The following is an 18,002-nucleotide window of genomic DNA, read 5'->3' as shown; positions in this document are numbered from 1 at the left end:
CATAATTTTCTGCGGTAAATTTAACTACTTCAGTTGGCTTCATCGATTTTATATTATGAATAGTTTCTTCGGTGAATTTTTCAGCTCCAGAAACTTTACCAACAGCTCCTTCTTCTTCTTCTGCTTGTTCTTCTGCTTGTTGAGGCACATCTGCGGCAGGTACGAATTGAACCACAGGTGGTGGCTGAAGTCGAATTCGCTCCTCAATATCTTTTAACACGGGAACAACACCGCGTTTTTTTGCCTCAGGATCTTTAATATCTCCAAATATAACTTTCTCGGTTGTTTCAGTTACTGGTTTGAGTAATTCCGTAGATAATTCACTAAATCCAAGTTTTGCGTCTTCGTACGCTCTTATTTTTCTCTTGACAGATTCTCTCACAGGAAGATACGCTTTTATTGCAGCTAATCGTTCTCGTGCTAATCTAGCAGAATGTGGCTCTCCGACACATGGCATTATTTATATACAAGTGATTTTAATTTATGACAATATTTTTTTCTTGATCAAATATTTTAATAAATTTACATATGCGCGCCACTTTGTTTCAAAAAATAATTTTGTCTCCGTATATGTTTTTTATGTATGTGCCATATGCATGCCAGTCTGTTAATGACGGAAAATGACCCTTGTAGCAGCCCTTAAAAATGAAAATAAAGGTCACCTACGAAATTGTTTCTGTAGAAGCTTTCATTTTGGGTGGAAAACCTGGTCTGTGATTCTCTTCTGCTGCGCATATATATATATATATTGTGATGTTTTACCCCAACTCCTTGTATTATACATGTATTTATAAGTCTGTAAGTGGAGCCAGGTAAGCTTTGTTTTTCCAAGTGCCTAAGTTGGCTAATCCTCTTACGTAACCCAGTCTTTGTTTGAGCTCTTGAGTGGAAATCTGGCGGGAATCTTTGTACATGGGAACACGTGACGTAGACAACTTCAAAGAGCCGGAAGCCGACAATGGTAGGCTGGACCGTACATGGGGACACACAGACTGACATTTTTATGATTGACAGTTCGATCAAATGACCAGAGTCCGTCGCCATCCAATCGGGATGCGTTGTAGGTGGGACTTGATTCGAGAAATTGACATAAGACTTGTACAAGCCTGAAATTCGTCAGTTGGTGTTTAAGAGTCGCAGTGACACACACTCCGTTAGCCATTCGTAAAAATTGGCGGAATTTAGGAAATTCATGAAATAGCTTCGATCAGGTAAGTTGGATGTTACGTTGATTCTGCTTGATACGACTGCTGTTAATTGAAGAGAATTTGTCGTATGTATACATTTTACTTGTATTGAAGTATGAATAGTTAATTATGACCTTAATATTTTGCATTTTTTTCATGACTTTAGCTAGTACCTTTGTTTACGATTGATTACGATGTTGATTCGTTGCATCATTATTCATAATGTTACTATATACACCTTATTTGTGAGGCGAAAATGTTCTCTTCTTTCGCTAGTAATATGTGTGCATATTATTTCGTGGATTATTACGTTTACGCCCTTTTGAAAGGACGATTTGTATTTGTGAAGAATTGTATTGCTCGCTAGCCGCTATAAGAATTAATATTGTAATTCTTTGCGTAGTTATATTTTGGTAGACAAGAAATTTGTTTACGTAATGATAGATTTTGCCATTGAGTAACGGATTGCCGTTTATCACCATTTGAATGTGAATATTGTGGAGTTGGTACGCTTGTGTAGGAAATATATATAAATATATATAAATATATAGATAGTCATATTACTAATCGTAGTAATATTTTAGTACAATCGTATTTAAAATATTTTGTATGTATATACTGATAGGGCTCAGTATGTAGATATTTGAATCCTTTGTGTGATTGTGTTATGGCGCCATTTTTGTAAGCGGCGGAAGTGTATGGGAATTTCGATGTGTGCGCATGCGCGACCCAAATGTCCCGCCTTAAACTGATGGTTCAGTTCAGTGACGTAGTGTGAGGGAAGATTTTTATAACCCTATGCTAATGCATTATACCTTTCAACAGGAAGCTTTCGGGGGACGAAAGAATTTCAGAGAATTTCGGGGGACGAGAGAAGTTCAGAGAATTTCGGGTGACGGTGAGAGATACCGAGTGAATTTCGGGTGACCTCAAGGGATATCGTCAAGGGTTCCGGATACTAGAAGACGAACCGGAAGTCAAGATAACGGCAAGGAACAAGGATTATAGAAGAGGAAGCGGAAGTGGAGATCACGAAAGGAGAGAAAGACAAGGGAACGAAGAGATTTAGATGAGTAGCACTCAAGAAGGGAAAAATCTCCTCACACTGTGAACTCAAATGATGATCAAAGGGATCATTGGGTGAAAGAGAGACATTGATTACTTTAAATTCTTTTAAATTTCATTTATTAAATTGTTATTGTTTAAATTTCATCTTTGTATTTCTTTTAATTTAACTGTCGGCATTGCTGACTGGGGGCTCGTAGCCATAAATATATTTAGTCAATAAATAATATAGTGTCCAGAATTAACCTTCTGAATAAGGACCAGGGGAACTTCTCATAATTCGTTAAAGTCTATAAGAAGAACCCCACCCCTAGACCACTACACCCCCACAGTGGGCGCTTCGTCCGGGATATGAATTAGACATATATATTATTTTGGGACTTAAAGTTATTGGTAGAAGTATTAGTGAACAGTGTGAGATATTTTCCATTCTTTGTATTTGAAATTTTGTGATTTTCTCATCTTGTATTTTTATTGTCATATGTGCAGGCTTTGTAGATCTTCCATTCATAGCAGTACGTGTGAAGCAGATATCGAACAAATATCTTACCTGAACGAAACTAGTTGTTGTCGACAGGTAAGTATTTAAACTGGTATTACAAATATCTGTATATTGTTTGAATTTTGAGACAAGGTATCACTTTACATTAGTATAATGGCTACCGAACGACAAATGATAAAGGAATACCGCGCCATGGGGTCGGAAGATCTTGGATACGAGGGAGATCGCCTGGCAACCTTTATAGAAGAAAGGATCAAGGAATGGAAGGCCGAAAAAGCAGCGGAAAGAGAAGCCCAGAGAGAACTAGCCAAGATAGCAGCGGACCAAGAGTTAGCCAAGATAGCAGCGGACCAAGAGTTAGCCAAGATAGCAGCGGACCAAGAGTTAGCCAAGATAGCAGCGGACCGAGACGCCCAGAAAGAGCTGGAGCTAGCCAGACTCGCTCACACTCTGGAGATGGAAAAGGTCAGAGTTGAAGCTAGGACCAACGGACGGGACGACGCCAGTACAAGCTCTGGAACAACCGGCCGACCTTCCATCGACCACCGGATAGTCCAGATCAACATGTCACGCTTCAATGATAGGGAGGAGGCTATTGACGATTTTCTCGTCCAGTTTGAGAAACTCGCACGCGCTCATCAGGTCCCTGAACAGCACTGGGCCATCAATGTCTCAGCCTTTTTGCAAGGTGCAGCTCGGGAAGTCTACCACGGCTTAACTGCAGAAGAGGCTGATGACTACACTGCCCTCAAGAAGGCGCTTCTCTGCCATTATCGGCTGACCGCCGAGACTTACCGGAAACTTTTCCGGGACTCGGTGAAAAAGGTAACAGAGACCCACTCTCAATTCCACAACCGTGTTCGAGGTTTATTTGAGAAGTGGATGAAAATGGCCGAAGTCGAACGCACGTACGAAGGGCTACGCGAGGTAATACTCAAGGAACATGTCCTGGGTACTTACCGTCGCGAGTTGACAGTTTTCTTAGCAGAAAGAGAACACCGGACGCTCGAAGAGATCGCTAACATGGCGGAGCGATACGAGCAGGCGCACTCGAAGAGTGGAGGTTCCGGGGTTGCTGACCGACCCCGACCCTCTGAGTCGCGTCGTATGGGGGAGGTTGAGCCGGCTGTCCGTAACCGTCAGGGCGACGGGAAGGTCGGAGGGGCACCTACAGGTAGGGCTGCCGCCTATCGACCTGGACAGGCCTCACCCACGAAACCAGGACTTGCAAGTCGGCGAGGGCCGCCGACATGTTTTAATTGCAAGCGCCTGGGGCATTTTGCCAGGGACTGTCCCAAGGGCAGGCAGACCCAGGTGAATGTCGTAGCTAAGAAGGAAGGTGTGCCGGAAGCGAGTCGCAACCCAGCCAACCTTGCGGCCGCAACTGTCAATGGTGAAGGCGCCACCATCTTGTATGACACTGGGTGCAGCGTCCCCGCGCTTGTCGACAAGAAATATGTCAAGCCGGAGGACTATACAGGGGAGGTAATAGAAGTTCAGTACGCGAACTGCGCGCGTGACTCATTACCAGTAGCTGTCATTGACCTCGATTCACCATACGTGAAGGGGAAAATTGAAGCTGCTTGCTTGGAGGGGCTATCACATGACGTCATATTGGGTTGCCGTTATGTGTTACCCCAGCCGAACCCCGAAACCTGCACACCTATGCCAGTGAGTGCTGTTGAAACCAGGGCCATGAGTCGACAGCCGAAACAAAAGCCAATCCAAGTTACATCGACACCGGTTAGTAATGTTATTCCAGCGGAGTTAAGGAAGCTGCAACAGGAGGACGCAACTCTGGCGCAGTTGCACAAACACGCAGAAGCGGGAACAGAAAGGGAAACTCCGAACGGCGCGGTGAAGTTTGTCTACAAGAAGGGAATCTTGTATCGCCACGCCAGGAAACACAACGAACACTTCAAGCAAGTCGTCGTGCCAAAGGAAAAGCGTTGCGAAGTACTGAAACTTGCACACGAGAGTCTCATGGGTGGACACATGGGAATTGCTAAGACGCGTGACCGTCTTGTAAAAGAGTTTTACTGGCCAGGGGTCCAGGGAGACGTAAAACGGTTCTGTCTCTCCTGTGACAAATGCCAGAGAATGGCACCGAAAACGGATCAGCGACCCATCCCTTTGGGGAGTACGCCCCTTATCGATGAACCATTTAGACGTGTTGCCATGGATTTAATCGGACCGATAAAACCCGCGTCTGCGCACGGAAATCGATATATTTTAACGGTTGTCGATTATGCTACACGCTATCCGGAGGCCGTTGCGTTGCGTAACATTGACACGGAAACCGTCGCGGAAGCTCTGTTTGCGATCTGGTCAAGAGTCGGAGTGCCCGACGAGATCTTGACCGATCAAGGAACACAATTTATGAGTCGTGTGATGGCGGAGGTGAATCGTCTCATGTCGATTAAACACCTCACGACTACACCGTATCACCCCCAATGTAACGGATTGGTCGAACGGTTTAATGGGACCTTGAAAAACACGCTCAAGAAATTGTGCGAAGGCCGCCCCAAGGATTGGGACCGGTATATTCCGGCCCTGCTTTTTGCATACCGGGAAGTACCGCAAGCGAGTTTGGGGTTCTCTCCCTTTGAACTCTTGTACGGGAGAACCGTACGCGGCCCAATCGCCGTACTGAGACAGCTGTGGACAGACGACCACGCTGTAGAGGAAGTACGCACTACCTACCAGTACGTCGCGGACTTGCGCAACAAACTGGAAGAGGTTTGTTCTCTCGCGCAAGAAAATCTCAAACGAGCTAAGGCGCAACAGGCGAAAAATTACAATAAGCGCGCAAAACCACGTCAGTTTTGAGGTAGGGGACAAAGTGTTGTTGTTGTTGCCCCAGGAACACAACAAGTTGCAAGTTTCCTGGAGGGGTCCATACGTCGTCACCAAGAAGGTCGGAGGTCAAACCTACCGGATACAGCTACCGACGAAAGAGAAATTGTACCATGCCAATTTGCTCAAGAGGTACCGGGAAAGGGAGACCGCCAGCGATTTTGTTGTCGCAGCGATAGTCACCGAGGATATCGAAGGCGATACGGAAGGTGCTAACACTGTCCCGAGCTGTCCATTAACGAGGGCCGAGACTCCGTCGGACGTGGAGTGTGACCCCATGTTAACTGAAGGGCAGCGGAACGAGATAGAGACCTTGCTGGCCGGATATTCCGACGTGCTAACAGAAAAACCCGGGAGGACGACGCTTGTCGAGTTCGGGTTAAAGATGGTGGACGACCGACCAGTTCAGTGTAAACCCTACCCCTTGCCCCACGCGAAACGACAAGTTGTAAGGGAAGAAATCGAGCAGATGATTGCTCTGGGAGTAATCGAACCTGCCGACTCTCCGTACAGCTCACCAGTAGTCTTAGTGCAGAAGAAGGACGGCACCCATCGGTTCTGCGTCGACTACCGGAAGCTGAATCAGGTGACAGAATTTCAAGTTGAAATGCTACCTGACCCCGAACATATCTTCGCTTCGGTCTCGAAAGCGAAATATTTTTCCAAACTGGATTTGTCCAAGGGGTATTGGCAAATTCCGGTAAGGAAAGAAGACCGACCGAAGCTTGCTTTTGCTACTCCCGACGGGACATACCAATGGTTGGTGATGCCGTTCGGGGTACAAAACGCGCCCAGCGTCTTTACCAGAATGATGCGGAAGTTGTTGGAGCCCTTGCGCGATAGGGGTGTCCACAACTTCATGGATGACCTCTTGTTAGCTACAGAGACATGGGGTGAACACCTCGCTCTGTTAGCTGACGTTTTGGAGCGGCTACGTCAGGAGGGCTTGACAGCCCGCCCTTCCAAATGTCACCTTGGTTTCAGGACATTAGACTATTTAGGACATACCCTGAGCCAAGGCACGCTGTCTCCAGAGAAGTCGAAGGTGGAGCAGTTGAGAAACGCCGCACGCCCCACCACGAAAACGGAAGTGAGGTCATTCCTGGGACTGGCCGGATATTACCGGAGGTATGTCGCTAATTTCAGCGCGATTGCGGGCCCGTTGTCTGACCTAACCAAGAAACGGACCCCGAGTAAGTTCGTTTGGACAGATGCGTGTGAGCACGCATTCCAAACGCTAAAGGATAGACTTACATCCGACGCAGTTGTTCGTCTACCGGACTTGGATAAAGAATTCGTTCTGCGCACCGATGCATGCGACACGGGACTGGGAGCAGTACTGCTCCAGGAGCATGACAAGACGCTTTTTCCTGTCGCATACGGCAGCCGGAAGTTGTCTGCTGCCGAGAAGAATTACTCAGTATCGGAGAGGGAATGTCTTGGAATCGTGTTCGGCATATCACGGTTCGAGCGATACCTATATGGACGTAAGTTCATATTGGAGACCGACCACCAACCACTCGCCTATCTGGCGCAGGCAAAGTTGTCCAATGGTCGATTGATGCGATGGTCGCTGTTTTACAGCAGTACCAGATGCAGATCAGATACGTGAAAGGATCTGAAAACGTAGGCGCAGATTTCATGAGTAGAAGCGCCGAAATGATATAGATCATTTGTTATATTTTCGTGTTCATACTCAGTTTAGCATTTAGTTCATTTTGCTGATTTTGTTCCTTATATCGTGTAACACTTTTGCTTTTTTAGTTTGAGTGAATAAAATCCTGATTTTATTCTCAAGCGTGGGGGGATGTGATGTTTTACCCCAACCCCTTGTATTATACATGTATTTATAAGTCTGTAAGTGGAGCCAGGTAAGCTTTGTTTTTCCAAGTGCCTAAGTTGGCTAATCCTCTTACGTAACCCAGTCTTTGTTTGAGCTCTTGAGTGGAAATCTGGCGGGAATCTTTGTACATGGGAACACGTGACGTAGACAACTTCAAAGAGCCGGAAGCCGACAATGGTAGGCTGGACCGTACATGGGGACACACAGACTGACATTTTTATGATTGACAGTTCGATCAAATGACCAGAGTCCGTCGCCATCCAATCGGGATGCGTTGTAGGTGGGACTTGATTCGAGAAATTGACATAAGACTTGTACAAGCCTGAAATTCGTCAGTTGGTGTTTAAGAGTCGCAGTGACACACACTCCGTTAGCCATTCGTAAAAATTGGCGGAATTTAGGAAATTCATGAAATAGCTTCGATCAGGTAAGTTGGATGTTACGTTGATTCTGCTTGATACGACTGCTGTTAATTGAAGAGAATTTGTCGTATGTATACATTTTACTTGTATTGAAGTATGAATAGTTAATTATGACCTTAATATTTTGCATTTTTTCATGACTTTAGCTAGTACCTTTGTTTACGATTGATTACGATGTTGATTCGTTGCATCATTATTCATAATGTTACTATATACACCTTATTTGTGAGGCGAAAATGTTCTCTTCTTTCGCTAGTAATATGTGTGCATATTATTTCGTGGATTATTACGTTTACGCCCTTTTGAAAGGACGATTTGTATTTGTGAAGAATTGTATTGCTCGCTAGCCGCTATAAGAATTAATATTGTAATTCTTTGCGTAGTTATATTTTGGTAGACAAGAAATTTGTTTACGTAATGATAGATTTTGCCATTGAGTAACGGATTGCCGTTTATCACCATTTGAATGTGAATATTGTGGAGTTGGTACGCTTGTGTAGGAAATATATATAAATATATATAAATATATAGATAGTCATATTACTAATCGTAGTAATATTTTAGTACAATCGTATTTAAAATATTTTGTATGTATATACTGATAGGGCTCAGTATGTAGATATTTGAATCCTTTGTGTGATTGTGTTATGGCGCCATTTTTGTAAGCGGCGGAAGTGTATGGGAATTTCGATGTGTGCGCATGCGCGACCCAAATGTCCCGCCTTAAACTGATGGTTCAGTTCAGTGACGTAGTGTGAGGGAAGATTTTTATAACCCTATGCTAATGCATTATACCTTTCAACAGGAAGCTTTCGGGGGACGAAAGAATTTCAGAGAATTTCGGGGGACGAGAGAAGTTCAGAGAATTTCGGGTGACGGTGAGAGATACCGAGTGAATTTCGGGTGACCTCAAGGGATATCGTCAAGGGTTCCGGATACTAGAAGACGAACCGGAAGTCAAGATAACGGCAAGGAACAAGGATTATAGAAGAGGAAGCGGAAGTGGAGATCACGAAAGGAGAGAAAGACAAGGGAACGAAGAGATTTAGATGAGTAGCACTCAAGAAGGGAAAAATCTCCTCACACTGTGAACTCAAATGATGATCAAAGGGATCATTGGGTGAAAGAGAGACATTGATTACTTTAAATTCTTTTAAATTTCATTTATTAAATTGTTATTGTTTAAATTTCATCTTTGTATTTCTTTTAATTTAACTGTCGGCATTGCTGACTGGGGGCTCGTAGCCATAAATATATTTAGTCAATAAATAATATAGTGTCCAGAATTAACCTTCTGAATAAGGACCAGGGGAACTTCTCATAATTCGTTAAAGTCTATAAGAAGAACCCCACCCCTAGACCACTACACCCCCACATATATATATATATATATATATATATATATATATATATATATATATATATATATATATATATATATATATATATATATATTAAACTTTGTTCATCCAGTTCATCCAAGTGTGCATGGGTTAATAATGCTACTATCTCCAGTAATCATCTCATGCATTAATACTTATTTCTCTGCGTGAAAGTAACACCATATGGCTTCCTCGCACAGCACATTAAATGACGCCAGTGCTATGGCGAAAATGCGGTGTCTATACCAATTTGTCTCAGATGAGGGCACCGTCAGGTCAGCGACTGACATCATGTTTTGTAATCATGATTCAAAGAAATATGAAATAAAGACATTACGATTTTGCAAACAAGAGCACGTATCATAAATAAATAGTTTGATATTAAAAAAATAATGAGAGCTAGAAGAAACATTGAAAGAGGATGTTGATAAAGAAAGAAGCAGAATGTCTACCGACAGTGAACACCACCATCCTGTACTCCAACCTTAATCCACGACAGACCCATTAAATATTTACGTTTCATACATATCTCACTTTCAATTAAACTCTTACCACCCAAAGTGGTAGACTGCATATAAAAACCGATTGAAAGAAATCCCTGTAACCCATACATACCATTCTTTGTGTTTATATTGTTCTTCTTCCGACACATTTAGCCACCCTTCACTCAATATCAGGTACAGAAAATTGGGGGGTTGAAATGGTCACATTTATCTCCTTGATTATAAAATCTGATAGCATCAACAACACAAATCTTGTAAAGGCCGACCACATATAAATTCAGGTTACACAAACAGTGCTAGTTTAAAGAATAAAACCCTGCTATCGTGGAATACATGGCCTCGTTTTTATTAGCGAATTCATTGATCATCAGGAGTATTGTGTGTTTTGTAATTAAAATATTATATTAGACAAGTGTTGATAGCACTAAACGTCCAGCCTTTCCCACAATGTGAAGGTATCGAGTCAGTTGATGCTAAAATGTAACTTAACCTACAGTTATTCAAACTGTTCATAGCTAGAATAGGTCATATTATAACAACTGCACCAATAACAACTGTTGTCACCTCCAACAGTTTGGTAATTTATTCACTTGAATCAAATGTATTGCGATCCGTTAAGCTACCAAGCAGTATCAGTTATATTATAAAACTGAGCGTGTTATATCCGAAATATGGTTGATGACCGAACTCGACTATCACTAAGCACGTTACAGGCGCAACTGATATGGGATAGGTGTAGGTGTCGTAAATTCATCCGACTATAATCCGTTCCCATTCCTCTTTAATTAAATAAAGGTTGATGTACGTACGGTACCTTCATCTGCGCGTAATACAGTAAACGTTTCATAATTTAAATTGCATATGATTTCATAATTTTCCAATTATTAGTAATCAGTCCTCTCATAACAACTGGGACGTTATGTAATTTATTGTTGCAGTATTAAACCAGTCGTTGTATTACAGTATCACGTTAAATATGTAATGTTCTACGATTACACTGCAGAGGTATGGTCACGTTAAATATGTAATGTTCTATGATTGCAGGTGGATGTATGGTGATACATTGGAGACTATTTAGTAACAAATGATATTACAATTAAGGTGATATTAGCACAAATTTTTAGACCTTGATAAAGTTAGATCACAAAGAGTAACCGTTCAATATGGATATCAATGTTATATCTCACATCAGCTCAAAACGAATGCAAACTTACAACTGACACGTGTCAGTACTAAATCGAGCCTTAAGGACAAACCCATACGTGAGTACTAAGATAAAGCCATAAGGACCTAAATGTGGTTAAACTTGTTTTAATGACTTAGTAACTGGCGTTTTACTTGGAACATATTGGGGTTTGTTATAAAACAGTATTTCACTGTTCTCCAATTATGCCTCTTTCATCAAGTCAAATCGAAAAAAATCAAACGCCTCACGTTATTTCAGTATTGCGTGATTTTTATGACATAATGACGTAAAATGGTAATTATTCATCAGGAAATAAACTTATCCTGACCGAGTCATTAAACTTTGTACACCCGTATGTACATAGGATAATTAAACTACTACCTAAAATAATCATCCCATGCATTAGTACTTATTTCTCTGCGTGAAAGTAACACAATATGGCTTCCTCGTACATCACATTAAATTACGCCAGTGCTAGGACGAAAATGGAATGTCTATACCGATTTGTCTCAGATGAGGGCACCGGCAGGTCAGCAACTGACCTCAGGTTATTTGACGGTGCTTCTAATAAATATGGAGTAATGATATAAATTTTTTGTACATTAGCACATGTCAGACAATAATGGTTTAATATTAAAAATTAATGAGAACAGGAAGCGACGTTGAAAAACTAATTTTAAAAAAAATAACGTCGCAGATTGGCTATAGAAAGTAAATACGATTCTGGTATCAAACTTTAATCCACGCCAAAACCAATAACTATTTACGATTCATATGTATGTAACTTGTAACGAAACTCTTACCACCCATATTGGTTGACTGCACATGACAAACGATGGGAAGAAATCCCTGTAACCCATACATACCATTATTTGTGTTTATACTGTTCTTCTCCCCACACATGTAATCACTCTTCACTCAGTATCAGGTATGAAAATTGTGGTTACTTATGTCTACTTCGTAATACCATGATACCGTACAAAAATCCAGCTTTTTTTTCCATAAGCCGACCACATTTACGTTTGAATTATGCAATAATGCTTATTTATAGCAGAAACACCTGTTGTAATGTAATACACGGTTTTCTTTTTCACAAATTCAATGATTATCGGGAATATTTCGAGTTGTGAAATTAAAATGTGAAATTGGACTCGTGTCCATAATATTGAACTTCAGAACATTAGAAGAATGTAAAAGTACCTATTATATAGATAATAAAATGTGTCGTAAACTTCAGTTCTTCAAACCATACCTAATTTTAATACTTTATACTAGCCAACCATAATACACAGTAAACGTTTCATCATATAAATTCAAAGTCATTTATTTATAAGAATATAATACCCGTCTTCGTATTACACTCTCGCCTTAATTATTTATTGCTCTACCATCACACCATAGATGTTTAAAACGTTAAAATTAAAACAAAAAACGAAAAAAACGCAATTTTTTCTCAATAAATAAAAAACGAAAAAAAACGTTCCAGTAGTTTTTAGGCAACACAAAAATCAATATTTTACTTATTTTCCAATGTATACACGCCTGGCCTACACTACCAGATATCAGCACTATGTTGTAGCATGTTTACGTAAAGTATCGTAGGCTAGCATCATAGATTCATTATTGATCGATATTTGTTATCTAGAGTATGACAGAGGACCGCCTGTATGGCCGATGATTAAAAAAAATGGAAGTACCAAATATAAAAAAACGCAAAGAAATAAAAAACGTAAAAAAAACGCGTTTTTCGAGATAAAATAAAAAACGAAAAAAAAGTTTTTATCATCTTTGCATCACACTATGGCTGTATGGTTAAGCCTTAGCGAAAATTTAGTGTGTGTGTATGTGTGATTTGGATTTTTAACGTAGCTTTAACAATTTTTCAGTCATATCGCTACGATGTCTGCAGTGTGGCAGTTTATAGTCATGTCTGGCACTGGGGTATCATGCCGCAGACATGTAGCATGATGTCCCACCCAGTCACATTATCCTGACAACAGGCCGACCAGTCCTAACACTAACCTCTTAATGCTGAGCGCCAAGCGAGGCAGCTGTTAGTACCATTTTTGTAAGTCTTTGATATGACTCAGCCGGGGATGGAACCCACGACCTCCCTCGTCCGAGGCGGACGCTCTAGGCCACCGGAGTGGTTCGAATATTTAGTTATAACTGACATCAAAAGGAAGGTTATGTTAGCACAGCGAACGGTATTTTGCTCTTTGAGAAGTTAGGTCCCGAAGAAAATCCGTTATAATTTGGATGGCATTGTCATATGTTATGTTATATCAGACAGTAATGAATAACAACATGAATAAAAATCCAAATCACACATACACACACATGAATAACATGTGTGCTATTTTTAAATTCTGTCTGATTCCACTTGGCAAAAGGAAGCAACCAAATGACTCACGATATTTTAGTAACGACAAGCTGCTGATTCCTTCGAAATATATGCTATAAAAAGTTAAGTAGACCTTATTACTTAAAAGAGAAAGACCTGGACAGTATCATGTGTTACAGAGTACGATTGTATGAGTGACATGTCAGATTATCAAATGTGAATGATGTCATACCGTTCACCTGAACTGTGATCTGACAGCTGATTACACGCAGATATATACATGCTTTTTAAATTCCTTTGGAGATATAAGATAGCAGCAACAAGCATTTAACCAGAATTGCTAGCTAACCCACTTTTATCACTTGTAAAAATTTTATTGGAAAATTAAAGCAATTAGCAATTTTAAACAAATAACTTTATCAAGTAATGAAATTGCTCCTACAAAGCGTTTGGGTCAGTCATACTGCGCTGTCAAATTATCATCACATGTATTAATGCTTATTTCTCTGCACGAAAGTTATGCAATGTAGGATGCGAGTGCATCACATTAAATTACACCAGTGATATCATCAAAACGCTATGTCGTTATCAGTTTCTCTCAGGTTTCACCCTATCTGTGGTAGATCAGAAGCTGTGCGGTTGAGACCCCTATAGTCCATGTATCCCATTCGTTTCTACTTACATACCTGTAGTCCATGTGTCCCATTATTTTCTACTTACATACATATAGTCCATGTGTCCCGTTTTTTAACTTATATCCCTATAGTCCATGTATCCTAAACTTTGTACTTACATGCATGTAGTCCACGTGTCCCATTCTTTTGTATTTACATCTCTATAGTCAATGTGTCCCATTCTTCTGTACTTACATACCTGTAATCCGTGTGTCCCATTATGTGTATTTACATCCTTATAGTGCATGTGTCCCATTTTTTGGCACATGTATACCTGTAGTCCATCTATCCTGTTCTTTTTTACTTATATACCGATAGACCATATGTTCTATTCTTTTTTACTTACATACCTATAGTCCATATGTTCCATTCTTTTGTATTTACATTTCAATAGTTCATGTATCCCATTCTTTTGTACTTACATCCCTATAGTCCATGTGTCCCATTCTTTTGTACTTACATCCAAATAGTCCATGTGTCCCATTCTTTTGTACTTACATACGTGTAGACCGTGTGTCCCAATTATTTTGTACTCGCATCCCTATAGTCCATGCGTCCCACTCTTTTGTACTTACATCGTTCTTCCAACCGATACAGCAACCATTCATACGCAAAAAGTCACGTCGATCTCCATTGTCATACAGTGTAAAAACCTTATCTCCTAAACTACAGACCCTTTTAGGTAATCTCACTCCAGTCAAGTTCATTATATGCAAAAAGCGCTAGTTTATAGGGGATAACCTTTGATATTGTCGAATATAAAATCTTCTACCGTTTTCACGAATTCGATGAGTATGATGGAGAGTTAGAGCTGTGTAGAACTAAGACGTAATATTGAGTTCCAGTGGATTCTTTTGAACTTCCGACCTTTAACGCAATGTATATGTATGCATTATGTAGATAATAGATAATAATAAACCGTGTGTTAACCTACAATACAAATGTATTTACATGTCGTAAATATATCAATTCCCTCTGATGACGAGACTGTGCTGTGGTATTGATCTCTCAATTTAATTGTTACCTATTAAATAAGATAGTTACTTGACCAGACCAATTTCAGGGTGAAAAGTCAATTGTATGTTTATACACACAGAGACGATGTACCGAAACAATCGTTAAAACTTTATATCGGTATCCAGCATATCTGTATTTTACAACAGCAATTAGTTAAACGTTATATGAGAAAGGAATTTTTAAGCTGTATTGAGTTGTGATAAATCAATTTTAGCATTAATTAAATGGGACATTTCAGTATCAGCGTTAATGTGTTAAAATAATCAATATTTTCATTGTTTAATACGAACACTAGCCGTCAAAACTGTTAAACTGCCACGAACAAATCTTTGTTATTCTTAGACAATACACAAGATAATATGATGCAGTTTTTGAAGAATCCATTTCATTAAATCATCCTTTTTATGCACTTGTACATTAAGTGTCGCTTATAAAGTTATATCAAACGAGTCAAGGGATTTGCAGTGTAGGGTCGAGAGTCAACTAAAACTTAGACGTAGTCTTTATACCCGATATAGTTGTCACTCATGATCCTATCAAACTCAGCTAGTTCTAAGCTGATGTCATGCAAGCTTTGTGTCAGTCTATAATGGGATGGCATCTGATTCTGGAAATTTCTTTAATATTGTTCCTTTACAGCTTAAATAAAAGGGTAGAGTCGAGTCCGTTACTAAGTGATTAGGATCACGAAGAGTTTACAGATTTGCAACCTTACTAAAAACCCATTAAAGAAAAATGAATGAAATCAAATCAACTTGCCTTATTGTCAAAATATAACATAGACACTAATGTTGTCTTGCGCTTCTGTGAATAGCTACATGCGCATTGGGTTGCTGGTATTTTGCAACAGTGGTTTCATGCCAATGTGGCAATTTGTACAGTATTGATTTAACCTGCGGAGGCTTTATTGTACTAATGAGCACTGATACAAGCTTGTGTGAAACTTGTTGTATTAGTTTGTTTGTTTGTTTGTTTGTTTCGTTTTCATAACCTATAAGAAGGACGAAATTAAGGAAGTTCAAGGCTGTTGTTCGTATTTCTGAGTATTTCAAAACACAATGTAGTGTTATATTTATTACATTGTTTATTAATACCTTGAGTCACAAGCAATGTAGCATTCCGTCCAGTCTGAATGTTGAAGGTGCAGACAACTTCGCCTTGCTCTTGTCACTCTGTCGGAAGTACGTAATGTATGTAGAGTACTACCAAAAGTAAATAAATGCCAGTGCCTGCGGATGGTGCGTTTCCAGTCAGGTTACGACTGGTAATGACGTTTGGATATCAGAACATGCAATGCCAGGCATAAACGTTCCTCAAACGTCAGTATGGTTGTTGTTGTTGTAGTTGTTGTTGTAGGGTTTTAACGCCATTTTTCAGCACACGATAGGCTATACATGGCTGCCAGTATTAATGGTGGAGGAAGAACCCGGGAAAACCCCGGAAAAAAAAACACCGACCCACGAGCTTTCTCACATACCCACATTAGCCGAATCCGAGACTCGAACCCACGCAGACAGAGGTGAGATGGCAGTGATCCGTTAACGGAGAGCGCTTTAGACCACTCGGCCACTCGGGGCCCCTACGTTAGTATGGACGTAGTTTAAGTCATTATTCACATTAACGCCATCGACTTGTATTTGTTTTAATTAGATTGCGTAGCACACTTTATGTAGTTTAAGAATTCAGAATGTAGACGATTTCGGCATGTAGAACTAGATTATAGCACGACGTCACAAACGGTGTGCGGGCAGCGTGGATCTCACCGGGTGACACCAAAATGACTATCTATAAAAAAAAAATTAAAACAATTGTGCAGGAAAGAGGTCCATGGGTTGACACCATGAGTTGCCGCACATGACTGTCTATACAAATTTTGAATTTTTGTGCAGGGATGAGATCCATGGGGTGACACCACGAGTTACCGCACTGGGTGACACCAACCCTAGCGATGCCACTGGATTATAGTCCAGTACCACCTTCACAATCCAGTGCACTCTTCAATGTATACATCGCTACATGTTTTTCTTAGCCCTAATATTGAATCGCTGCTTTCTTCCTCCCCTGCCCTAATACCCACTATTGTGATTCCAATGTGTGTTTCCCGCTGAACGTGTGAGGGAATTATGTAATGGTGCTGCACTTTAAAAAAAAAAATTCTTTCTCCAATGTCGTATTATCCCACAAGCACAGTAGGCAATATGCCTAGGGCCTATGAAAACACCATGTTATTAAAAAATGCATCCACAAAAGGGCCGAGTCATGTCAACGTCAATCGCTTTACTAGAGATGTGTCTAGGGCCTACAAAGGGTCTTAATCCAGCCCTAGTTTGCTATATATCGTTTATTCTCTAGGTAATATTACCCCTTTTCTATCTCGCTGCTGTTTCTTCGATTAGATTAAATCGTCTTGCCTATGCATCAACACGGGGAGAGGGTATAGAATTTAGTTAATTCATTTTTTTACCATACTTTCTTTTTTTTTGTTCATCTTCTCTGATATTCTAACCAAAAATGCTCAGTTACAAACGACACATATTAATGAATTGCACAATTCATCTGAAGTTCCCGCAGACAACATTTCACTGACACCAGAAAATTCGTGTAGACCTCAGGGTCATTCGGTTGAAATGTGCAGGGGAATCCCGTATCGTGTAAGAGCTGAACACATTTTTCATCATATGCACTATGAAGATAAGCACCAAAATAGAATACGAGTCCGAAGTCGATCATTCATTCTTTGTCGGTTGTATGTATTTTTAATTTTGGGGGGCAGGGAGGGCGGGACGCAGAATTAGCATACGAGCAATAACATAGCGTACGAAGTATTGCAGTGTTGACAATTAGGACGTATCGTACTGTACGCAGTGATCAGAAACTTGGTCAAAACATTTTCCGATGTAAGCAATTTTGTTGAGCTTGGTATCTGATACATATATGCACGTTTTTAAGCTTTTATAATGAGGGATCTTTTAACATAAACCTATGTGCTTCATCTTGTGTTCATTGATCTGTACATCCACA

At 40.4% G+C, this 18,002-nt stretch overlaps 1 protein-coding gene across 1 annotated transcript; it reads left to right on the top strand.

The window, feature by feature from the left end:
* Window positions 1-776: 776 nt before the first annotated feature.
* Window positions 777-9,062, top strand: LOC149774385 (uncharacterized). The gene is made up of 3 exons (XM_089945344.1): window positions 777-1,211; window positions 2,013-7,880; window positions 8,681-9,062. Exon 2 carries the CDS (start codon window positions 2,908-2,910, stop codon window positions 5,581-5,583), a length of 2,676 nt encoding a protein of 891 aa, XP_089801470.1. The 5' UTR covers window positions 777-1,211; window positions 2,013-2,907; the 3' UTR covers window positions 5,584-7,880; window positions 8,681-9,062.
* The last annotated feature ends 8,940 nt before the right edge of the window (window positions 9,063-18,002 follow it).

This window comes from Sinohyriopsis cumingii, unplaced genomic scaffold, assembly GCF_028554795.1.
Source record: "Sinohyriopsis cumingii isolate HCF-2022 unplaced genomic scaffold, ASM2855479v2 utg000244l, whole genome shotgun sequence".
Taxonomy (NCBI): domain Eukaryota; kingdom Metazoa; phylum Mollusca; class Bivalvia; order Unionida; family Unionidae; genus Sinohyriopsis; species Sinohyriopsis cumingii.
Note: the sequence above shows the minus strand (reverse complement) of the source record. Positions and strands in the feature narration are given on the sequence as shown.

Excerpts from the sequence above, each read along its gene's own strand:
- LOC149774385 (XM_089945344.1), top strand. The coding sequence starts at position 2,908 with ATGGCTACCGAACGACAAATGATAAAGGAATACCGCGCCATGGGGTCG.